This window comes from Cimex lectularius, unplaced genomic scaffold (genome assembly GCF_000648675.2).
Source record: "Cimex lectularius strain Harlan isolate CLEC.00 unplaced genomic scaffold, Clec_2.1 scaffold148, whole genome shotgun sequence".
NCBI classification, from domain to species: Eukaryota; Metazoa; Arthropoda; class Insecta; order Hemiptera; family Cimicidae; genus Cimex; species Cimex lectularius.
The window spans coordinates 422562-447916 of NW_019392849.1; the positions used below are offsets into that span (position 1 = coordinate 422562).

Below are 25355 nucleotides of genomic sequence, written 5' to 3' on the forward strand. Positions count from 1 at the left end.
GGAGGATACCTTTTGTAAGAAATGAAATGTAAAAGAACAGCCGTCACTTAATGGATCTGACGAGGGCTTAGATAAGAAAACTTAGTTGAAGTACTAAACGTTGCCATCTCTAATAAAGTCGTGTTGTTTATATACCTCAACTTTCTAAAAATGACCGCGTTAGTTGGTTTCAAATTCAAAAAAGTTATAAAATATGTTTGACTGTTAAAAAATGTAAGAAATTGAAAGTTTACTCACGAGTACCTACATGTTTACAATAACGATCATACACTTAATTTACCCTGTCTGTATGAATTGTTAAAGATAACGTTTGACATAAAACGACAAACTGAACAGGTTGTTATTGGCAAACATTGGTACACAGCGGAGTGGTAACCAAGAGGTTCTGCCTATTATCGCTTTTTCCCTTTAATCGATACTATTATCTCCACGTCAACTTTCCTGATATTCTGAAAGAAGTTACGCAAAATTATTAATAACGATAGTAATCTGTTGTATGACTGTCGCTTTATTCATTATTGCACACAATATGAAAACGAGTGCTATAAATTTTATATATAGAGGAAACAATTATGTTCGCAGTGAAATTTCGATCAATAATTTACCCAATGAGTTGAATTCTTTAGCATTCTTGATGGTGCATAGGTTAATTAATTAGGAATGCGTGGATAATTTTAAAATTTATGTGATGTATGAGCCCAGTTTGAGGCATATTGTACGACCGGTATCTTCGGGTCGTTGCATCGACCAATGGGCGTATAGAAAGAGTGAGTTAAACTTAATTATCCAAGGCCATTGACAAACAAAGACTTTAGTTAACAAATTCAACAAACTGAAGTTGACGATATAGCAAAATGTGTCTGACAGGCCCACCCAGCAAAAATAAGTAACGTGGTAACGTCTAAATTGCAAGTAAAAATAAATTATATTCTGACTTAAAAGTCTTGGTTGCATAACAAAATAAAAGTAAAATGGATGGAAACTAGAATATAGTGGTTTATTACTTGTGGATGAATCTGTTGTAACACCTGGTAAGGTTTAAAGTTGACTACATTGACATCAACACTTTTAATCATATATCAATTAAAGCCTACCGTGTGTATCGACTTGTCACCTCCAAAAAGTAGGAATCTCATCCTACATAGGATTTCTCACCAACAGAGGACATGTTCCTAGCAGTCCTCCTATCTAGCAGTTCTAGTCTTAATACCCTAGGTTAAATAGTTTCAGCTATCGTCTTTTAGTAAATTTTCCCAGGCCTCTGATCTTGAATATTTTTCCTTTGTACTGAGGACTTATTCCTAAAACATTATCTGATGAAGCTCGTTTAAGGTAATTTGGTATGCCGCAAAAGTATTAAAGAAATTTCCTTGTGAATCACTGCACAGTGCTATTTTCATCATTGTCAAGAGCTCATGAATGTAAAGTTTTTTAACAGATACCAAAGCTTTTCCAACGGCTCCTGGGTGTATCGGGCCTAGATTACTCTCAAAGAAGCAGGAATCTCATCCAGCATAGGTCTCCGCACAAACAAAGGACATGTTCCGCTCCTTCGTATTTTTCCTGCCATATCTGCAATCTATACATATGCTTCTGGAGTATCCAGTCAATCCATAGTGCAATGTCTTATGATCATTCTAGTCTTAATAGATCCGAGCTTTAGATGCCGTTAGTTTTGCGATGATGTTTTATGCACTTTTTCGCATACCTCCTGGAATATGTTGTCGTGTATCCTACGATTTATACTTAACCCATTGACTGAAATATTAACATTTTTGCTATTTGGTATCGCAAACAGTTTCTGGGGCGATAAGTGGCCTGACTCACCCATTCTCGGTCTTAGACCATTGTACCATTATACCACATATGGTGGGGATTAACTGGGAACCCATTCTTTCTGAAGTTCTTCCCAAAGTTCTAATTACTTCATTTTATGATGGGAAGCTAATGGAGCCTTTCGCTATCACCTCGTAGTGCCGCGTTTGCGGGTCCATGCCCGGAAAGGGCAGCTGTTGATGCACTGACTGCGACCGAGTTAGGTCTTCCAAGAAGGGAATTGACTGCAGAAACTAACTCACTTCCACGTTTGGGAACTGTTCACATTTTGTTTCAACTTTCTTTCTTACTATATCTCCGTTTGTCTTCCTTCTATATTTCACTATTCCATTTCATTTTACAAATTATTTCGTAGTTTTTCATAATGGACGGTCTGTGAAATTTTTATTTTTCTCTTAGAGCCACACTCGATCATACCTGGTCTTCCAGGACGGAGTTTTTAACATTTTAAATTTACCTTTGATAAGTGTCAAAGTTTATTAAATTCACTAGTTTTCGTAGTCCGCTTGGCCAATTAATATCTTTCAATTAATTAAGGTTTTTTTATCTCAACTAAAAACATTTGATTATCAGAACCAATCTTAGCAGAGAGAAGGCTATTTAATTATTAATTTACGTCCTGGTGTCATAAATAAGCAATCGATAAGCTTTAGTGACAATTTAGTTTAGAATATTTGGTGATCCGGCCCGGAAGACCACTTGGTTTTAGCAATTTTTCCGGCGCATTTTAAATTCGGCGTAACTATTGTTACTGTTGGATTATTTATAATAATTATTTAACAACATTTGTTTTGTGTTTGTTTAAGTTGCGGAATCTCTTATTTTTGAAAAATTCATGAGCGGAAGGATTTTACTATGTTGGAAATACGAGATGAACGGAAAAGTGGCCAGGAAAAGATACCTACAAAGCCAGGATCTCACAAGATCGATCCATGCTGAAATTGCCAACCTTTTTTTCAGCGCTTTCAGCAATCAAGATGAACAGCTTGAAGAATCTGGTCAATAACATGTCCAAAATTTAATAATTGATTGAGTTTTTTTTTAATATTTTAATGTGTCTATTATTCAACTCAGATCATTCCGCCGAAGGTGAGAAGCAGACACCTTTCCAGTCTCATCTGCATGTTACGGACGTCACCTACAGCCTCCGTCATGTTGAAGAATCATGGATCCATTTGCTTAAAGCGGGTAAATAAAAAACATTAATATTCCTAAGATTATAGGGGTTTATAGTTTATAGTTGTTTTTGCTCTGACAGGTGACAGTTCGAGGCTGAAACAAATGACGTTCTGCAACTTCGACTTTCTGCTTGCAGCAGTGAGAACGATTTCTGTCAGTTATTTAAGATCCATTCTCGAACACGTGCGGTGTTATCTACTCGACAGAGATATAGAGTTAGTATATTATACTGTGAGAAAATCCAGCGATGTGCTTACAAGGGATACTTTACAATTAGGAGCTCAAGTGATCTGTTGGTTAAGACCAGTTGCAGGTATGATTTTTTCGTACGCTCGTTGCCTTTGTAACTGATCATTTTTGGGCTTTCAGAAACGAGCGGGCAGTTAATGAGCAGGATGATCATGTCTGCAATGGCTTGGTGCGACGGATTTACAGATCCACTGTTGGTTCCTCTCAACAGCTGGCTCCTCCCGCCGCTCCCTCTTCAGATCAAAAGTATTTTCATACTTCCGTTGTTCCTCAACTCATTTAATGTCAAATAATTTTACAGGTGTTGTCTGTCCTAACGGTGTACGCCTAATCGAGCCGACTCCCACGGCTCAGCACGTCGTGCTAATTCCAAATAACGGAGACCCTCAGATCTGGCACGTAATGTCAAACGCTCTTGTACATACTTTCAAAGGTTGGTTCAATGTGTTTATTCCAATGAAAAGTTGTTTTTTTGTTTTGTTTGTCTTATCTTTCAGGACACAGTGGAAGGGTTTTGTGTCTTGCGATTACGAAGCAATCACAATATTTAATTACCGGTTCTGAAGATACTTCAATAATCGTGTGGGACTTAAAAACTTTAGAAATCAAGTTAAGGCTGTTGTAAGTTAATCATTTATGTTATTTAGCTTATAAACTACCTAACTGCATATAAAAATAACACATTCCACACTACAAAACTCATAAATACAAAAATTAACTAAACCTTACGTAATTTATTCCAAACATTCCAAAACATGTTACAATTTAAAAAGAAAAAGGACCAAAGATAATAAAGACGGATAAGAACAATAAAAATAACCAGACTTAACCCACCAAAGACATCACACACTTTATTAAAAAATTAACTAATTAATTAACACAAATTCATCCACATTCAACCATTAAAATGGCAAAATCTGAATCCCATCTGACGTATCTATCAGCTAGGCTAGATTGACCAAATTACAAGTAAATTGCTGTTATATTTTTAAGCGAACACATTGCTCCAGTGCTTTCTGTGACGCCAGCATTGAACAACACGCTTCTTGTGAGCGGAGGTGAAGATTCTAGGATAATCGTGTCTTCTTTGGTCACTGGTGAAGTAGTCGTTAAAATTGACCATCACAGGGGCCCGGTTACGGCCGTCAACGTCACACTCCAGGGAGACATTCTCGTTTCCGGTAAGTACAGGAACTATTGTGCTTTCACAATTATACATATTCATCTGTAAAAGGTTCGTCGGATAAATCCGTTTGCCTATGGGAGTTGGAGACGTTCACCCTTCTGAACACGATCGTCGTAGCTTCTCCGGTCTCTATGCTATCGATAACGGACGATTCCGTTTTTCTTCTTGTTGCTTGCGAGGACAATCAGCTTTACCTACACACTCTCGCCACAGGGACTGAAATCCACACGCTGAGGGGTCATAAAGCAAAAGTAAGTTTTTGAAATCCCATCCGGATAAGGGAAATTCACAATTGTTTGAATTCAGGTCGTATCGATTACGCTAGCTGGTGATAATCAAAGAGCTGTGGCAGGTGGTGCGGACGGCAGAGTCTACGTATTCGACATGCACAGCGGATGTCTCGTGAGGACCATTTCCACAAGCCACAACGGTGAAGTGACCGGGGTCAAAGTGACAAACAACGACGACTTCTTGATAACTGCTGGTACAGGAGAATTTCAATTTTTCTCCCCAATTTTTTTTCCATTTTTGGTTTTATATCTCAGGTGGAAACAGAATAACTTTCTGGAGCTTCCGGAAAGAGGACGGCGTTGGCGTAGACGACGCAGTACAACCGATGAGTGGTAAAGCGCAAAACCAAGCGCAAAGGCTGCACACAGCACCCATCACCTGTTGCGATATTTCCAGGGACGGCATTACAAGTGTTACAGGTAAATTTTTTCCAAAACAAAAACAATACCTTCCCGGCATGGCAGTAATTAAAAATACAAATAGAAAAATAATTATTTCGAAGTTGTTAGAAGAATGGTCCAAACAAATCTCTTTTATTGCTTAATTCGGCTGACAGATATCCAATTAGTATATGATTTTGTATAGCTTCTTTATACTAAACTTTCTCAAATAAATAGGGACCCGCCAATTTGTAGTATTTTCTTTTCCTAGCATTTATATTTTATTTTTATTGCAAATTGCATTAAAATTTATTAGAAACTTTTATGTATTTTACAGAAAGAAAATTTAATTAACGGATTTTGAAAAAGAACGCAATAAAAGGTTTTAATTTCAAAATTATGTTTATTGGATTTGGAAAAAAATTAATAAGCAATTAATACCGTGCATAATGTCCTCTGTTGGCAAAAATCTCTGTTCACCTGTTAGACATATTGCTAATAAGGTTGTCACAAATTTCACTCCATAGATGTGTCACATACGGAGGAAAAAAACAGAATAAACAAATTACTTTTAAAATAAGAATTTATTAATTGAATTATTTGTGAATTATTAATTATTTATATTATTAATTGATTTATTAAGTGAATTATTTTCAAGAAAGAAAAGCAAAACAAATTATTTAAATATTCTCAATTTTGTCTCAAACAGAAGAAAAAATAGAATAAACAAATTCCTTTAAAATGAGGGTTTATTATAACTCACGAAGGAAACCAAAACAAATTATTTAAATATTCTTTTGAAATAATAATATAAAATAAAATTCTTCTTTTCCTCAAATCCAAAATAAATTGAAAATAACTAATTGTCAAAATACAAAACAAACTATTACTAAAGGTAAATTAAGAGGGAAGGCTCACCTTACGAGGCCTGGAACGCTTTTTCTTATAACATAAAGATTCCACTAATTAATTTGAAAAAAAAAACACACAGCTTGGCCCTTCTCAACATGGTCCTTTCAGTCTGACCTCTGATTCAAGACTCTTCTTGTTTTAACTCTTACTCCTTTGGCCTGTCGTAAGGAGAGAAATGACATTTCTTTGTTTATTTTCAATTATATATTTTTTTAAAATTATTTTCCCTTTTTATTCGATAATTTGTAAGGTTCCATCAAATGGGAACGTTACAGATGTTGCAACGCTGCACTCAGTTGTTGCAGGTCAACTGACGAGATAGAGTTCGAAAAGCCTCCTCTGTAACGCATCCCCCAATGTACTCAATGGGATTAAGGTCTGGAGACAATGGGGAAAAGGGCAGACGGGAAAATCCCAGGTTTTCTAAGCAATGATTAACAAATCTGCCTCTATGAGGTCTGGCATTGTCATCCCGAAATCGAAAAACCCTGCCAATGAGATCCCTATTTAACGGACCGCGGTGAGTTTGCCTTCAACAATATGGGGACCAGTTCGTCTTCCAGCACAAATCCCACTGCAGACCATTACACCGCCTCTCCAAACTGCACTGAAGGGACCACGAATTTGGGCATTGTCCGCATCCCCTGTTCTAGGTAGACTCTTCGGCGCCTGCTACCACTATACAGACAGAAACGCGACTCATCAGTAGATATTCCAAATAGTGTCTCTTCTAGGCACTTGCTGCATCATATTCTCCTGAGATGCCGGTGGCGGGCTGTTGCTGGGTCTCAAAGGGGCATACAATGTGAGGTCAACTTCCCACAAACGATTACGAATCGTATTGTGTCGATAAAGGCCTTGCCAAAACATCTTCTACTTCATCTAGAGACTGGTTCAGGATGAAGTCTTTCCTTGGTTAAAGAGAATACAACTAGATTAAAATGGAGAAAAGACGAGAAAAGCAGTTTGTTTACAAAATGAGTAATCTTCATTAACATTTGTTTATTTTCTATCCAACTTACAAGAATATATTGGTTAATTTAATTAAAATGAATAGAATATGAATAAATTACAAATATTCCTATCCATTTATGAACAGTTTATGCGTAATCGTAATTATTCTTAAATAAAGCATCTTATTATTTCTATGTTGTTATTATTGCTTCATTCATCTCTTATTAAATATTAGCTTATTACAAGTAAAATTAGTACACTAACACAATTAACGATCAATTTATAAGGAAAATAGTAAACAAAACACACATATTATTATTTTTAAGTTATTAGAATAGAAAATAACATTATAATCTACTGAACGTTAAATTCCCATAAGCTCTTAATGTAAATTCGTAAGATTCATCTTATAAAGAGCAAATGATTTGTTGAAGAAAATTATGTTAAAAGTCTTATTTACTAAAGTACAACTTTCAAAGAAAGAAAATCGAGCGAAATGTTATTTGCTTAAGGTCTAATTAGGTTACAACTTAACATCATCCCACCTTGCGCTGAAATTAATTTACCAGGTTTGCAGTTCATCCAATATTCGTGTCATTAACGCCCGTTTTCCCCGGATTCCTTTTCATCGTTTGGCCTTTGAGTTACGCATTGCATCGAATATAACGTCAGGGCTGGGCGGTGAAAGAGCTAACTTCGTTATTTTACGTTTTAAACTGTGGCAATGTTGGAAGTGTTAAGAAGTTTGGTAGTGTTCTCTCATTTCGTCCCCTTTCAGACTTTACTCTCTACCGAAATTTCTTACGTTAATGTTATTCTCTCTCTCTCTCTCTCTCTCTCTCTCTCTCTCTCTCTCTCTTTATCTTTCTCTCTTCTCCTTTCCTCTCCTCTGCACCCCTCTCCTCTACACTCCGCTCCACTCCACTCCTCTCCATTACTCTTCTTTCCTCACCACTTCTCTCTATTCCACTCCTCTTCTCACCACTCCTCTCCACTCCACTCCTCTCCACTCCATTCCGCTCCTTTCCACTCCTCTCCTCATCACTCCTCTCCTCATCACTCCTCTCCTCATCACTCCTCTCCTCTCCTCACCGCTCATCACAACTCCTCTTCACGTTTCTCCTCTCCCCTCCGCTCTTCTCCATTCCGCTCCTTTCCTCTTCACTCCTCACCGCTCTTCTTCACTTTTCTCCTCTCCCCTCCGCTCTTCTCCACTCCGCTCCTTTCTTCTTCTCTCCTCACCACTCCTCTGCACTTCTCACAACTCCAAACCACTCCTGAACACTCCTCTCTCTCTCTCTCTCTCTCTCTCTCTCTCGCTCTCTCTCTCTCTTTCTCTCTTTCTCTCTCTTTCTCTTTCTCTCTCTCTCACACACACTCTCGCTCTTCTCCTTTCCTCTCCCCTCCACTCCTCACCGCTCCTCGTCACTCCTCACCACTCTTCTTCACTTTTCTTCTCTCCCCTCCGCTCTCGTCCACTCCGCTCCTTTCCACTTCTCTCCTCACCGCTCCTCTCCACTTCTCACCACTCCTCACTATCTCTCTCTCTCTCACTCTCTCGCTCTTCTCCTTTCCTCTTCTCTACACTCCTCAACCTCTTTCTCTCTCCTCTCCTCTACACTCCTCAACCTCTTTCTCTCTCCTCTCCTCTTTACTAAAAAAATAATAAATTATCAAAATTTATCTCTTTTAATAAAAATATAATATAGAGTATAGTAGAATTAAAATGAGCACTTAGTGTGACAAAAATTAATATTTTTCTTTGGGCTTTTGGGAAGACGTAAAAACAATAACGATATGATTCTCTGAATGTTGGCAAACAGGTTGTTTCTTGCAACATATTCTTTGTTCTTCTTTATCACCGTGCGCTGTCCTACCATTAGCGTTACATTGTTGTTACTATTTATTATTAAGAATCATTTATTATTAATTAAAAACAGCGCTATTTTTACGCAAACTTTGCGCTTAGTACTTTTTTTCTGTTTTGGGAAATCAGGAATCACGGTTCGTACATTTGAACCGAGGACTTTTCACAGTTTTGAACAAAAATCGTCTAATTTTCCAATTGTTAGCTATTATTTATTCAAACATTTCTGCATACAGGCGTTAACTGAGTGAATAGGGGACCGCGGTAGCCGAGTGGTTAGCATGAGAGACTCTCACGCCGCGGTCGTGGGTTCGATTCCCACCGTCGCCTCTGGCCCTTTTTTCCCGATAACCCCCAATTTGAACACAGAAGAATTCGTACCATGGCTAATATGCAAGATCATATGGCCAATAAAAAAAAAAAAAAACTGAGTGAATATGCCTTACATAACTGGAAAAGACGCACCATTTTTTGGTTCGATTTCAGCTATGTAAAAACGTTCATCTAAGTGAAATAGATAGGATAGATCATACATCAAAGCACGTGCACGTTTTTTGCCGGAAATCGACCGGTAGGTGCCCATTATGTAAGGTTAAAATAACGGTCGACCACCTTTTTAATTGTAGCAAGGCCATAGGCTAGACATATGGAGACAATTTTTTGAAATATCGTCGAAATTTTGCGTAGTCTTCGGGCACAGCAGAGGACACAGATCGTTGTTCCGGTACCTCAGGCCTATATATATGGATTTTTAAATGTATGTAGTGTTTGGTCATACTTATGTGGTTTTGTGTTGTTGCAACATAACGTAGTTGGCTAATGTATAAACGCACCAAAGTAATCAAAATAAGTATTATTGCCTATCCTAAAGATTATATCAATATTCTACTAATTTCCTATCATATTTTTTTTTAATTTTAGTACATATATTTATTTGTAGCCTTGTATGTATATATATGTGCCCACTGTATGTTTTTTTATCACATGGTCACAGGACTAACACTAATTCCAGCGTTGCAGCTGGAGGACACATGCTATGAGAAGCCGGATGCTGGCACTCAGTGTGAGGGATTAAGAGGCAAGGAGGTATCGAGGCGACGTGGAGGGTTCTTGGGAAGGGAATGTGTAGAGAGGGCTCGACCAGTAGGGTTAGGATGAATCGAGAAGTTGGTGTAAAACTGTTGGAATCGGAAACGGATCAGTTGGTTGACATAAAAAATGTTGAGGTCGTTGTGGATAGTGAGGTTAGTGACGTAGTAAGGAGCTTTGTCAATTTGTCTGAGGACTTTTGATTGGAAGAATTGGATGCGCTGGGTGTTGAATGGCTTAGCAGAACCCCAAAGTTCCACTCCGTATGTCCAAAATGGTTGCAGTAAAGTCATTTATAACGTTAGTTGAGTCTAGACATTTAATCAATTTACTATGTTATTAGAAATTTTAAGTATTTAATAAGTTATAAGGATGTTGAATAACTCTTAACTAAATACTACTCTTTGTATTTGCTATTCATCCTGAAAGTTGAGTAAACTGTATATCATGAAGTTTTTAAAAGAAACGAGAATTTGGGTTCAAGGATAAAAATTGTACAGAATTAAAAGGGATTCATTTCAACTTATGTTTTCTTCACTCAATTCAGGATCGATGGATTGTTTGGTAAACGTCTGGCAGCTGAACACTCACGAGTTACATTCGACGATGGAAGGCCACACCGGCACAGTGACATGCGTGGCTATATCACCCAACGGAATATTCGCCATTTCCGGCTCCGAAGACAAAACGGCGAGGGTTTGGGGCTTGACGCTCGGCATGGTTGCTACAGTTTTCAAGGTAAATGTTACACTGTATAAATGATTAACCCTCGCTAATGCACTGATCATCAGGGCCACCAGGCGACCGTGACGGCCGTGGCAGTGCTCGCCGACAGCAGGCGAGTCGTGTCAAGCGACAGGCAGAACGTCTTCACCGTCTGGTTAGCGGACAACGCGACCCTTCTGCACACCGCTTTGGGCCCGACGACATACATGGCCATATCAAACGACATGAAATATGTCGTCAGCGGGGACGGCGACAATACGTAAGTTTATCCAATTGTAAAAATGACCATAACAGGTGACCTATTTGGTTTTAGAGTGAGAATCTGGCCGGCCACGCCCCACAGAGACGACGAGCGTTTTAACGTAAGCCACAGCGAAGAAATAACGTGTTTTGTTATCACCATCGACTCTTTACACGTGATCACCGGGTCGCGAGATATGTCTCTCAAAGTATGGCAAGTCGCTGGAGGAAAGCTGACGCAAGTAAGCTTTTAATTTAGTTACTGTTCATTCATAAAATCGACTTTATTTCTTAATCCATTTATATTTAGAGGTCTAATTGATCATGTTAATTATTTCAATTAATTATTCTTTTTATGTGTTGGTTGAAAAATAGCAAAAAGAGGGAAAATTCGAAAGGTAGGTTGAGGTGGGGAGTTTGTGTCCGAGTGGATCAAAGTCACGATAGCTCCAGTGGTTTTAGAGCAGCGGCGAATTGACCCGAAGGTCGTCCCCCTTATGACACTAACTTTTTCATCTCAACCAAGATCTTAATAAAAAGAATAATTAAATGAAAGGTTTTATTTATTAAATTGTATACACCAAAGAACCGCTCTTATATGATTATTTTATAAAAAGCGATCCCATTTTTATTTGCTTTCCAGTTTCGTGTTCATTGCATTTAATGTATATTTAAAATATGTATTACCAACCGTTGTTTCCACACCAGGTTGGCAAACAATGTCCCGCGGGCCGAATCGGATCCTAATTATTGGTTAACCGGAAAATAATGCTGGATTTCATGTATTTTTTTTTCAATTAACCATTTAATAACCTGTTTATGTTTAATGGATTATTCTTTCGTACGACAGTCAACACTTTTTAATCCTCTTCCAAAAAAACGTTTGTTTACCTCAGCATATCATTACTTTGGAGTAATTCAGCCTTCAATAAGTTGCAACGCGTGATTTTCGCGTAATTTCGTTATACGAATTTAAACTCCGCCGGAACTGTGCTCAAATGGCCAGAACCATTAATGAAATCTAGGGGATGGCGGTATGAAAGCACCGTTCAGAGTTGGCTTAAAAACTTTCGAGATGGAGACTTTAGCCTTGAAGAGAAAGAAGGTCGTGTAAGGATTCCTTCACTATATAATGATGTTCTACGACAATTGGTCGAAGAAAACCCCAGAACAACTGTTCGAGGAGAGAATCTTTCAGGAAGCAAGTCACCTTAAGGCAAATGGAAAGGTGAAAAAGCTCGAAAGTGGGTTTCGATATGAAGTTTGCGCAACAATTCTTTGCCGAAACAGAATCTTTTCTGGATAGAATTGTTACTTGTGATGATAAGTGCATTCTTTACGGTAATAGCAGACGTTCTGGACAATGGCTCGACAAAAAAGAACAGCACCACATTTTCCTAAGCTCCTAACCCATCGGGTTTCGTGTGGACTGATTTACTACAACTTTTTGGATCCTGGCGAAACTATCAATGCCCAAATGTAATCCTCTTAAATTGAAACAATGCACCAGAAATTGGCAATATTTAAGCCTTATTTGGTCCATCGGAAAAGGCCGACACGACAACGCTCGTCCCCATGTCTCACATGTAACAGTACGAAAACTGATAGATCTTAGTTATGCTTATGAATTTCTGGCTCACCCTCTCCAGACCTCTCGCCTACCGACTACCATTTTTTCAGACACTTGGAAAACGTTTTACAGCATAAAAAATGTATTAATCAAAAGTCGTTAGAAAATGCATTTAAAGAATTTGTTGATAATAAAGACTGAAAATTTTATTCAGAATTTGTTGAAGTCGTGAGGAGCGGTCTAGAATGAGGCAGTTTAGAAAAACACCTTTTTTATATTTTTGCCGTCGTTTTGACCTTTATTCGGGTCATCTTCAGCAAAACAAATAAACTATTAAACCTTATCTTTTTTACTTTCTTTTGTTATCGTCCTGAATAATTAACTTCCTTTCCAATATTGAATGCCGAATCACAAATCCAAATCCTTAAAATCCCCATTCTCGACTTACTTTGAGTTAAATAAAACCACCTTCGATCAAAGAAATTTTCCCATATTTACCGCGTCCCCCACCTTGCCACAATAATATAAAAACAGCAGAATATAAATTCAGGTTTCACAACACTTTCACACAACACCACATATACATAAATACTACACATACTTTATATGAAAATATATATTTGGTTCAAAATTTTTATCTTATTGCACATACATCTTAAATTGTATTTTTTCCAATCGACATATGTATTTTAAATTACCCAGGCCCTGAAGGTGACCCGAATAAAGGTCGAAACGTCGGCAAAATTTTTTTTAAAAAATGTGTTTTTCTAAACTACCTCATTTTTGTCCGCTCCGCACGACTTCAACAAATTATGAAACAATAGGTCACTAAGTCTATGTAAGTGGAAAGTTTCTTTTCTTTCGCGCATATTTTCTTTTAAACTGCAGCCATTTGAGCGTCTCGATCTGGTTACTGACTCTCTGATTTCAGATATATACTACGTTGATATTCTAAAATGCTAGTCTCGTTTGTACCTCAGGTTGTCAAGTACAAAATGGAAACAATACATATATATACATCACCACAAACATAGATGTCTGGTAACATTCATTCCCCCAGAGTACTCGATATTCCTCGGGCGGGGTTATAAGCAACCCTTTCCTTTCACGCTAATAAATTACTTTTACTCTCCAGACGTCATACACTCACCCGAGAACAGGTCACTAAGATTCGCACATTTTATTCAGAGTGTATAAAGAAGTTGCCGTCACGTGGAGAGAAGTAAGTGTATTGCGACTGATGAAGAGAATATTAATTAATAAAAATGTTTAAAATGATTTATTTAATTGTTTTTATTTGATAACCAAAAACTTGCATTATTTTCCAGGCAACCCAATGTTACATAGCACAGCGAAATTTTTAGATTAAAATATCTAAAACAGGTAGAAAAAATATCGAGTTGACAACTAAGATTGTTCCAAGTTAATTGTAAAGTATCAATTAAGCAATATTCCCTTCGTTATGATTAGCGATCTGGATTCAAAATTATAATCAATTAACCTTTAAAATATCTCTTCTTTTGATCTTTAGTGCTTATTATATTCCGTTTTAGGTGTTAGTAGGACATACGGATCAAGTTACTTGCGTGGCCGTAGCAATAGAAAACAAGACCATTGTCGTTTCTGGATCGAAAGACTCAAATCTAATTGTTTGGGACATGATCACTGGTGATGATCTCCATTTGCTCCAAGGCCATTTGGGATACGTGACCTGTGTAAAATTGGCGGGAGACGGAAGCATCGCGGTCTCGGGTAAGAAAAGATAAAATGTACAACGGAGGCATAATACTCAATACAATTGAATTGTAGGATCCGAAGATAAAAGGATAATAGTTTGGGACACAAAGAAAGGGGTTCCGCTGACCTCCCTTCAACTCCATCAACCGATACTGGGCTTTGTTATGTCGACCGACGCTACAAGAGTAGCGGTCCACCTCCTTGAAAGTAAACATCTGCCGATAATATGCTTACACAACACTCCTGCGACCTACGTCAAAATGCCCGTGTACGTTGCTCCGGCTAAGGAAATCGAAGGTAAATTATGTTTTAATTTTAAACATTTTACAATTTTATTGAACCCTTTTTTCTTAGATTTGCGGCCGAACGCGCCCAAGAGACCTATGAGGAGGCTGTTAAAGAAAGAGGTATCTCTCGACACTTACACATGGCAGAGGAAATACGGACATTTAACTAGTTCCATAATGAAATCAGCAGTCGACGAGAGGTTCAAAAGAAGATTCTCGGTCTCCGCTAGCATGGAAGAGATATCCAAAATACCACAAAAAGAAAATTTGGGCTCCCAGGTACTGTTTGTCATTGTATTAAAATGCATAAAAAAATTAGGGAATGAGTTTAAAAAAAAAAAAGTTTTTTGTCAGCAAGTTTATAAACATGAAAACAGCAAAAATATTACAATTTGGTCAACTGTCAAAAAAAGAACAAATGAACATAAAAGAGAAAAATTGAAGCAAAAACAAATAAACTGACCATAGAAGGTGGGACTGAGACTGGGAACAAAAATAATGCTTTCTATATAGCTGTAAAATTGAATTATCATCAACTAATTTATCAACTAGAAAATGCTCAAAACACTGGATTGTATATGCTTTACGGTAGTAAGAATAGAAAAATTTTGTAAACAGCAACTGAATTGTAGAGTAAACAGCAAAAAAATTTAAATATTACTTCTTTATTTGTAAATATATATACAAATTCAGAAGTGCTTAAAACCGATATTTAATTAATACAAAATAATGATATACTTAAACAAGCTTATGAGGAAAAAGTTTTAATTAATTATTATTTGGAAATCGTGAGATGCGGTCTGGTGTGACGTGGGTTTTAGAAAAACGTTTTCTTTATCGTGCGAACGTTTCGATCTTCATTGAGATCATCTTCAGGGCCCAAAGTGTTTGTTTTCCGTGTAGATGTGTCATACTTGTCTTTCGTGTTGAGAGTGCCACACAGACAAGAATGACACATCCGAATAATCATTAACTAACGGCCACTAAACAACACATAAAGTTCCAATTAACATAAACCAATTTCACCATATATTATGCGGTAGTGACTCGAAGTTTAACGATTTTTTTAGAATCACCCTCACAGATAGGCATTTTCAGCTGTTTACCCTGTATAATAATTACAATAATACTTTGAGATATTTTACCTGAATAAACCTTGAAACAAGGAAGAATTTCCGAATACCGGAGACAAGAGGCAGCATTATTTAACCCCATTTAGTATATCAAAAATTCTTACATGCCCCACAGCTCCAGACTGCTGTCCATGTACCATCATATAAGTTATTATATTTACAAACTATCTGACAATCCATACTTAGCTAAGTTTTACATCATTTGACTTCTTGGAATTGAGTCAAACGTTTATCCTGCATTTTGCAAATTAATTTAATATCCCTTACCTTATTTATTTTATTCTGTTTTATGTTAATGTATTTTATTTGGTCTTGAATTTGTTCTCTTAGTTTGTTTTAGTCAAATTTTTCAGTTTTTCATCAGACAGCTTGACCGTGTCTATTAATTATTGTTTGTAAAAACTATTTATTTAATTGATATTTTTATATTTAAACCTCTGCCATTATAATTCACTAATTTCGTGGTCCGCTTGACCAATTAATATATTACAATTAATTAAGATTTTTAGTTGAGATAAAAAAGTCAATGGCACGAGCGGGATTCGAACCCACGATCTTCGGCTAGATACGCCGCTGCTCTACCACTTGATCTATCGTGACCTCGATCCACTCGGACACCAACTTGAAAATGGCAAAAATTAGGGAAAATTCAAAAGGTGGGGTTGAGATAGTAAGTTGGTGTCCGAGTGGATCGAGGTCACGATAACTCAAGTGGAAGAACAGCGGCGTATCTAGCCGAAGATCGTGGGATCGAATCCCGCTCGTGCCATTGACTTTTTTATCTCAACTAAAAACCTTAATTAACTCTACCATTATTTTGTTCCTTGATATCGGTTTTAATGCACATATGTATTTTCTATCTTTGCAGACACAGGTAACAAAGTTAAATGTAAAAAATAGGTAAAAGAAAATTAATATAAAAGCCAAAATGCAATGTTACCTAAATTATAAACAGCAATTTATCAGTGTGCACATATTTCCTAGATCAAGAGGTTTTTCAGGGGCCGCGGTAGCCGAGTGGTTAGTGTGAGAGTCTCTCGGCTCGTAGATCCCGCGGTCGTGTGTTCGATTTCCACCGTCGCCTCTTGCCTTTTTTCACGCTACCCTTCCCCCCCCCCAAAAAAAAGGCAGTTACGACATCCTACTTGAAATTTGTACATTTTTGCAGTCTGGATGTATAACTAAAAATTTGATATTTCTTTTGTCATCATTTTCACATTTACTCGATCAACATTGCAGCAAGGTTTGGGGCCGGAGCAAGCTGCCCTGGCACAGTCACAGCATTTTGATCAGCTAGAAGCTCTATGGAACAAAAGGTCCCCGCCTAGATCCAGGCGAATGTTTCAAGTATGTGTTTGTAAAAATGTGCGGACCAAACTTAAAATAATTAAGTGTAATTCCATTTTAATTGTTTAGTCCTTGTCAAAGCAAAACTCAAGGTCGAGTCGTAAGGATTCTACAGATAATGATGATCAGCCTTCGCCAGTGGAGGAAGTTGCAGGTATTAACTGTAAATAAAATTGGCACAAGATGAAATTTTAATACAAACATTCGCATTTCAGATTTCATAGGAGACTAATTTTCCCCAAGTTTACCTCACTCCTTGCAACTGATATGTGATCTGATATCAATCATTAACCTTTTTTATTAGATAGAAGTTTAACACAAACATGTAGAAATTGCAATAACTTTTGTTGTGTAAAAAGAGCAAAAAAAAAAAAGACGCAGTTTCTAATACTTTTATTTTTTAATGCTCAGCAAATGATAGATACAAATAACTAATTTGTTCGAAATTTTCTTGTTATATATTAAAATGCTGAATGTTTTTCCACTTTCGGGGCCAAAGGTATGGCTAACAGCTCATTTAATTTTATTTTACATTAGTTTGCTTTTTACGTTTTAATAACAATTTTGTACGCCATGAGCTTTAAGGTACCAAGGTATTAATTTAAAAAAACTTGTCACAAGTGTTGCATATTAAAAAGATACAAAAACTATTTTTGTGAAGAAAAAATAATATGAAAATAAAAAGGCAAAACAAGACAATGAAGTTATTTTTAAGTTCTTTAAGATTTTAAAACTTTTACATTGAATATAACCAAAAAAAAGGAATTTGATATAAATAAAATACAAATGCTACAAGTACAAATTAATTTTAATTTTTACAATTTGTTAAATATTTACTTATATTTAGGTATATTTTATTTTAAAAAATAAAGTTACATCTTTATATTTAGTGGACATAAATTGTTCTTTCCTCATTGTGATTATTAATTTTGATATTACTTATATTCCTGTTGATAAGATACTATTTGTTAAACATTTGTTGATTAGTGAAAGTTTTATTGTATGTTATCTATGCTGACATAATTTTTATTAATTTTTTAACTATATTGAATAAGTAAAACTGATAATACCAATAAGATATACAAAACAATATAGATTAAAATTTATAGAGAGAAAAAGTTTGATTGTAACAACACATGACCAATTTGGTGTTTCTCAACTAAAAGCACTTTCTATTAAGATAAATATTATAGCATACCAAATAAACTCAGAATTTATGATATTTTGTTACTCAAAAAGGAAAGTATTAAATAGGCCAAGAATTCCTTACCCATAGTGTTTAATGAAAATAATTAAGGTGACCTGTTGTGGCAATAGCATGCATCAGGTTTTTAAAGCAACGATAAAATGTACCATCCTTGTCATTCTAGATCTTCTTCCAGTTAGTAATCTAGATCGTGTAGAAATATTTAAAAAAATAAGAAGCTAATATTTCAAATAGCAGAACCCATTGAGCTGAACATTCCTAGTGGATCTACGGAATAAACTGGCTATGTGTGATCTTCATGACTATCAAAGTAGTTTTTAAGGAGGGATCTAACCAATCAATGTTATATTTGTATAGGCATGAGCAATATGTGTTAATATATTTGTATATCTCTTGGAAGATATCAAACATAAAGAAAAGATAAAATATAAAATCCAAAATTATATGTTGTTAATTTTCTTCTTCCCCTTCACTTCAGAGAATAGGCTTACTGCAGACCATTAGGATTATACTGTGTCATATAAATTTGACAAGCCAGGACTTATCCATTTGCTTACTTTGTTTTAGGAAAGCCAAATTCCTTTTCCTTCTTTGATTCATGTAATGGTATATTCACAACTCTCGGTTGGTTTCATTACAGATACACAATGTACATCCCTTTACCATGTGAAAGAATTTTCATCGCTGCTGATTTAGTGCCCCTTTTGCTGTGTTAGCATCAGAGATACCATATATCAATTCTGCAGTTGCTAGTTTCTTTCCATAATTTTTTCCTAAGAGTGCAGTGAACAGTATACATTATTCAGAACCGTCTAACCTTTGGGGTCACACCGTTGTCCTGCTCAAGTCGCAATCAAGAATGGTAACCTGCTCCACTATTGTGTTATCAACAACTTTTGATCACACTAGGTACATACACTGAAAGACAATTACTTTGGTTTTGCTGGAGATCTTCAAGTTATATCCCTTGCATATCATGTTGAAAGTGAAAATAGCCTTCTTTCAAGCAATTTACTAACAAGTCAATACTTAGAGAATTGACTAAATATCATGACACCAGTGCCTATGAGGTGGCGTTGGTTTCATTATAAGTTGAATTTAATTTTCTACTTTTATTTCAAACTGTAAACACTGGGAAAAAAAATTTAAAAAATAGTTTTGTTTTTCTTGAAAGATTATTTTGAAGGTTATTTTATCAACAAAAAAATCTTATCTCAGAAACAGATTAAAATAAAAACGTGACGACTCATTCTACTCAAAATTTAACACTCCAATAGGTGTTTTTTATACTTATTTTGAGACATGGAACCATTTAGGAGTAATTCTTGAAAAAAAAGGTAAAAAAGACAGTTTTTATAAGGTTTTGCATTTTCTTAATAGGAGGCTTCATTTGAGGATCTATATTTGTAGGAACGTTTTTGTTCAGCATGAAATTTCCTATAGATCCACAAATTATCTTTGTTTGTTAATAATTGAAGAAATTTATAATAAACCTATGCATTTTTGGTTAGTTGTGTAAGGAAAAATAGACAGAGTAAGTTTACAAAGAAATGCAAACACATTAGTTTTTAATAATTTATGACATACAATTACAATTTAAAATATGTATTTATTAAAGAAAATAATATTTTTATTCATTTTTTTTAATTTTCAAAAGGATATTCAGGATGACTTTTTAATGTAGCGAAGAAGCCTTTGTTAAACATTCTCCCAGCAGGTCCTTTATCTAACTCGACTAATCGTTGATGTTCATCACTGGTAAGTTCAAAGTCGAAAATCTATTTATAAAAATGTCCAAATTAATATATTTGTTTTTATTAACAATATAATCTATATACTTCAAAGTTTTGTTTTATCCTTTCAGGATTTGTACTCTTTGGGATGACGGCAACGCCTGATTCCACCATGAAACGTAGCAATACTTGTGAAGGAGATTTTCCATGCTTTTTTGCAATCTCGCATACGACAGGGTCCTCCATAGGTTTTAAAACATCCATTCTTGAAAATAAATATAATTTTAAATTTAAATGTAAATTTCTTTTTGATTATAAATGAAATATGAATACCCTTCAGTTGAAAGACCAATTTGTTTAGTAAAACTGGAAAGAGATGGAGAACCGAGAGGTGCATAGGCACAAACAGTGACTCCATTTTTTTTACAATATTGTACAAGTTCCTTTTGTTGTAGATAGATGTGCAATTCGACCTGGTTATTTGCTGGTTTGATTCTACAGTTTTCAACGATTCGTTGTACCTGTTTTAAATTGAAATTTGAAACTCCGATGGCTTTGGCTCTTCCAGCATCCACTTGCTTCTCCATTGCCTTAAAACATAGCACATTTTTTTAATTTTATTTAATTTTTTTTTTAAGAATAAACTTCACATACTTTCCACAGTTTTAAAAGGTCAGTATCATAGTCAAGTGTATAATTGGCTAATGAACCAATATTGTCAGTATGAACAAACCCTACAGGACTGTGTATAAGGTACAGGTCAACATACATCAGTTTTAAAGCTGTTAGAGATTTTTTTAAATATGTTTCAACATACTCTGGTCTATTGGCAAAACTAGGGAGCTGAAAACAAAAATCTTATAAACGATCAAATGCTAATATAACTTACAGTGCATAAAACTGCAAACCTTGGTTACTATAAATAAATCTTCCCGTTTGACTTCTCCACTGGCCATGATTTTTTCTAAAGCATTTCCAATGCCGGCTTCATTCATATATACATATGCCGTATCAATATGTCTGTATCCTGCATCAATAGCAGCCGATATTGCAACTTCAGTTTCTTTATCTGTAGCCTGAAAATATAGAAATTGATTCAAATTAATTTAAAATATTGAATAAGTCAGGCATTATCGGGATCACTGTACTTCGGTATAACAAAATAGATTGGTTCTAGTAGGAATTAGGAAAAGACAAGTGATTTATTCGTTATGAAGGGAATATACATATATATAATAAAAATAAAATACATAAAAAAATTGTATATGATCCAGAGAGTTGGAAAATATAATTTCATACACTAACAACAACAGTGGCCTGTAAATGTCGACAAGTTCCAGGCTTGTTATGTGGGATTGTACGGGCTAAATACACTCAAAGGCCAGAAAATAGGGCACGCGTATTTTATGCATACTTCAAATTATATGTGTTCTTAATGTTATATTAAGAAAAAAAATTTTATCACATAATTTACAATTGATAATCTTGTTGGAGTATGATTGTTTACATTATTTAAACATCCTAAACGTTTACTGCAAACAACATTATAATATTCCAATTTTCAATTTTTTATTTAGTTTTAATTTTAATGTTTTTGGTCTTTATTCGTGTCACTAAAAATTCACACACCTATGACACCACATGTACAGCACCAAATTTTATACCCTGAAGATGACCCGAATAAAGTTCGAAACATCTGCAAAAATATGAAAAATTTGTTTTTCTAAACTATCCCATTCTTGACCGGTCCTCACGAATCCAACAAATTAATCAACGGAATCTGAATTATATGCAAGCTCGTAAGCCCATAAAAACTAAATTACAAGAATAAATAAAATACCAAGCAAAAAACCGCGAGGTGACAGAAGGCCAGAAAGACGAACTACGAAATTCCTTTGGCGTACTGTCATCAATGATATCTTAAACTATTTTTATGAAACAAAAAGATGTACCACCAAGAAAAATGTACTTCACAACGATATGAAAGAAATTACCTATTAGGGGGTAAAATTATTTTTTCAAAAAATCGTAAAAAATTTCCAAAAGGTCAAATCGAAAAACTCTTCACAGTAATGTTCGCAAAACGGTACTACAAGTAAAGACCGGCGATTTGATAACTCAAAACCTGAGGGACTACAAAAATAATTCCAATTATCGAGAGGAAAGGGACAAAAATGGATAAATTGATATTCATTTTTCCCAATTATTACTTACATTGTACATTTACAGGGTGTTCGGCTACTCGTGTTACAAATGTTTTCCAGTAGATTCTACATTCCAAATGGTACCAACAAGTCCTAACTAACTATGGTCGGAATCTCAACAGTTTCGGAGTTATTTCACTTTTTCTGATTTTTTTAAGATTTCACGACCTTGCTTCAAATAAACAATGATAACTACAAAACTAAAACGTTTTCGACCCTGGATACCATTGAAAACTACGTTAAATTTCCAATAAGATGTGATCAATGTTGAACTTGTAAACGTTCAAGAAATAAGCCTTTTAATAGCCAGAACTTTAAAATGAGAAAAAAAAATTTAAGTGGAAAAACTTACGGCGGTGATTTTAAACTACCATTTCCAAACTTAGAGACCAGTAAATTTCAGAAAATGTACTCCATTTAATACCCTTCTTATTGGTGCAATTGCTTTTTTAATTACTTTTTAAAAGTTGAATAAACTGATAAAGGAAAAGAAAAAAACCTTGAAAAAAACCTTGGTTGAAGGATTGGTAAGGCGGAAATCTTAATAACAATAAAAAATAAAAAACTTAAGGAAATTTTGAATGAATTTATTAAACTTTTTTTTAAATGTGTGGCCATTAATGACCGTTAATCGATAATTACTCAGAAATCGTGAGATGCGGTCTGGTGTGATGTAGGTTTCTTCTTCGGCTCTTTTAACCTCAAAGAAGCCGACGCCTTATACAAAAATGTCTTTCTATACCGACTTCCTTCCCCACTCCTTCAAAATCCAACATATATAAACACAAAACAGCAATAACACTCTCATCACGACACGCAAGAATAGCACAATTACACAGAAGGAAAACACTGAGTGAGCAGAAATACTGTGATTGAATATAAAAAAATATATTTTGCATTGTATAAATTCACTTTTTTCCACATCTACATGTATTTGTTAAATTTAAACAATGTTTGTAAATCCCAGGCCCTGAAGAATGAAGATGATCTCAATAAAGACCGAAACGTTGGTACGAGAAAGAAAAAGGTTTTTCTGAAAACTACATCACACTAGACCGCATCTCACGATTTCTGAATAATTAGTTTTTTTTTTTATTTTGATTCTAAATGCTCTCTACCCTCCGCAATGTATTTTCGACGCGCTGCCGTCGCATTAAACCCGCAAAACCCGTACAAAAAATGAATATCAGCGTATTCTTCATTAGACAAAGGAGCCACAATGTTAACAAGATATCACATAGATAACTAAAAATGTTTTTAATCTTAAGCCTTTTTTATTCCGGAGAATAATAATACTTACCTATTATCAAACTTCAGTCGTGTTGGTAAATAAGTAAACACTTGTACGGTTTCGAACCCAAATTAAAAAAAAATTAATAATATCATTCAAAATTTCCTTAAGTATTGTTTTTTTAATTTTCCACCTCACCAATCCTTCAACCAAGGTTTTTTGTTTTCGTTTATCGATTTATTCAACTTTTAAAAAAAAGTGATTAAAAAGCAATTGCACCACTAAAAAGGATATTAAATGGAGTACGTTTCCTGAAATGTGCTGGTCTCTAGGTTTGGAAATAGTAGTTTAGTATCACCATAGTAAGTTTGTCAACTTTGAAAAAAAAAAAAATTCAAACTTCTGGCTATTAAAACGCTAATTTCACGTTTTTGTTTTGGAGTTATCATTGTTTATTTGAAGCAAGGTCGTGAAATCTTAAAAAATCAGACAAAGGGAACTCCGAAATTGTTGAGATTCCGAACATAGTTAATTAGGACTTTTTGGTCCCATTTTGAATGAAGAATCTACTGGCAAAGTTTGCAATACGAGTAGCAGAACACCCGTATAGAACATAAATAAAGAAAAAACGGAAATACACCGACTATAAACTTGAACATTGTAAGGCATTATTAAAAAAATCGTGAAGTTGTTTTTCTTACAATGTGCCTAGGCGTCCTTTCAACTGATTTTCCCAAGGGAGGATTGCTGCGAACATAGAAAACACTAGCCGCAGAACATAACAAACTAGAGAAAATTCGAAGAAATTTTAGGCCGTAAAGAAGTAAACTAATATAAGTAAATATGTCAATAAATAAGCAAATATATGTAAAGTATACTAAATATGTGGAAATTTAGAGGACTACAACAAATAAAAAGTGCAAATTATAAAGGTGGAACTGGCTCCATTTATATTAACAACATGATTTTTCTCTCCCTGCTACGAAAAATATTTCGTATTACCGAATGTATCCAAATGGACAGAAATTTTCTCGATTACCTGCTGAGGAGTTCTTATTATCGAGAATTCGAATTATCAAGTTTGGAATAAACAAGAGTCAACTGTATAATATTAGTGTGTAGAAATTACATAATAATAAAAATAGATTTCACCTGCCATGTGCCTAGTCCGACTACAGGCATTTTCATGTTGACGGCATCCACTGTGCTTTTAGGCGAAAAGACCCCGGGCATAGTTTTGATTTTAAGCTCTGTTGAAAAACAAGGACGAAAAACAAGCGGCCAAGCCTAGTTGACAACTGGCTGAGGCTGACAAGGAATTCGTTGGGTTCGATGGCATCTAGCTTGCTGCCGTTTCGGCTTGGTTCGGCCGTTTCCGTACCCCTTTCGCTGAGCGTTTTATAGTGGCCCAAGGTCGTATTACATAAAATAATTTATGAAAAAGAAAATGAATATATAAACGAATGTTAATTGGATAGTGTATATCCAAATATTAACCTCATATAATATTACTCTTTGTACTTCACGCTTGGGGAAGAATTGAAGGAATTAAACTAATTAATTAATAAAAATTAAAATAAGGTACAGTGTTACTTAGATATTTTATTTAAAAAACTCCTCTTCTGGTTTCTTGTATACTGAAATTGGGCTTGAATCTATTTTTCTCAAACTATGTTGTGTTTACAAGGAAGAACTTTATAACAAAACATTTCTTAAAAATAATTATATTTCATCTTGTATAAATCCAACCCCACACCTGAACGCCATAACACACTAATGCATGTGTGAAAGTGTGATTTTAAAGGGAAACAATATATTTTGTTATTAGGAAACGTGTCAAAGTGTTAATTCCTTAATTAGATTGTTCACTTTCTTTTTCAAATGTTTTATGAATGATAGTTTAGAAGTCAGAGAACACCAGTTTAAGTTTTCAGTACTTGCCATTTTTCAAATGTCGTGCATTTCAGGATTCGGATTCTCGGCGACATATGAAGTGG

The 25355-nt window shown here is 35.2% G+C and overlaps 2 protein-coding genes across 3 annotated transcripts in view; one reads left to right on the top strand and one right to left on the bottom strand.

The window, feature by feature from the left end:
• The window catches only part of LOC106669003 (NACHT domain- and WD repeat-containing protein 1), a 220857-nt gene extending 200693 nt beyond the window's left edge, over positions 1-20164 (top strand). The window contains exons 11-30 of one of the 2 annotated variants that reach the window (XR_001340852.2): positions 2643-2834; positions 2911-3024; positions 3095-3328; positions 3385-3510; positions 3566-3697; positions 3762-3885; positions 4258-4445; positions 4499-4701; positions 4757-4934; positions 4996-5160; positions 10491-10681; positions 10735-10928; positions 10983-11151; positions 14033-14231; positions 14289-14513; positions 14571-14782; positions 16876-16983; positions 17053-17137; positions 19848-19948; positions 20055-20164. Coding sequence is in view for 1 of the 2 variants with exons in the window: in XM_014398243.2 (XP_014253729.1) it covers positions 2643-2834; positions 2911-3024; positions 3095-3328; positions 3385-3510; positions 3566-3697; positions 3762-3885; positions 4258-4445; positions 4499-4701; positions 4757-4934; positions 4996-5160; positions 10491-10681; positions 10735-10928; positions 10983-11151; positions 14033-14231; positions 14289-14513; positions 14571-14782; positions 16876-16983; positions 17053-17137; positions 17199-17215 (3056 nt within the window). In the remaining variant the exon portion in view is untranslated. Of the gene's footprint in view, positions 1-2642; positions 2835-2910; positions 3025-3094; positions 3329-3384; positions 3511-3565; positions 3698-3761; positions 3886-4257; positions 4446-4498; positions 4702-4756; positions 4935-4995; positions 5161-10490; positions 10682-10734; positions 10929-10982; positions 11152-14032; positions 14232-14288; positions 14514-14570; positions 14783-16875; positions 16984-17052; positions 17138-17198; positions 17646-19847; positions 19949-20054 lie in introns of those variants that run through there. The other variant, XM_014398243.2, reaches the window with a different exon arrangement.
• Positions 19779-24677, bottom strand: LOC106669004 (1,5-anhydro-D-fructose reductase-like). Its single transcript, XM_014398244.2, has 6 exons — positions 24511-24677; positions 20832-20999; positions 20578-20766; positions 20257-20513; positions 20029-20188; positions 19779-19968 (listed from the first exon to the last, which is right to left on the bottom strand). The coding sequence occupies exons 1-6, from the start codon at positions 24589-24591 to the stop codon at positions 19834-19836; spliced, it is 990 nt and encodes a 329-aa protein (XP_014253730.1). The 5' UTR covers positions 24592-24677; the 3' UTR covers positions 19779-19833.
• Between the last annotated feature and the right edge of the window lie 678 nt (positions 24678-25355).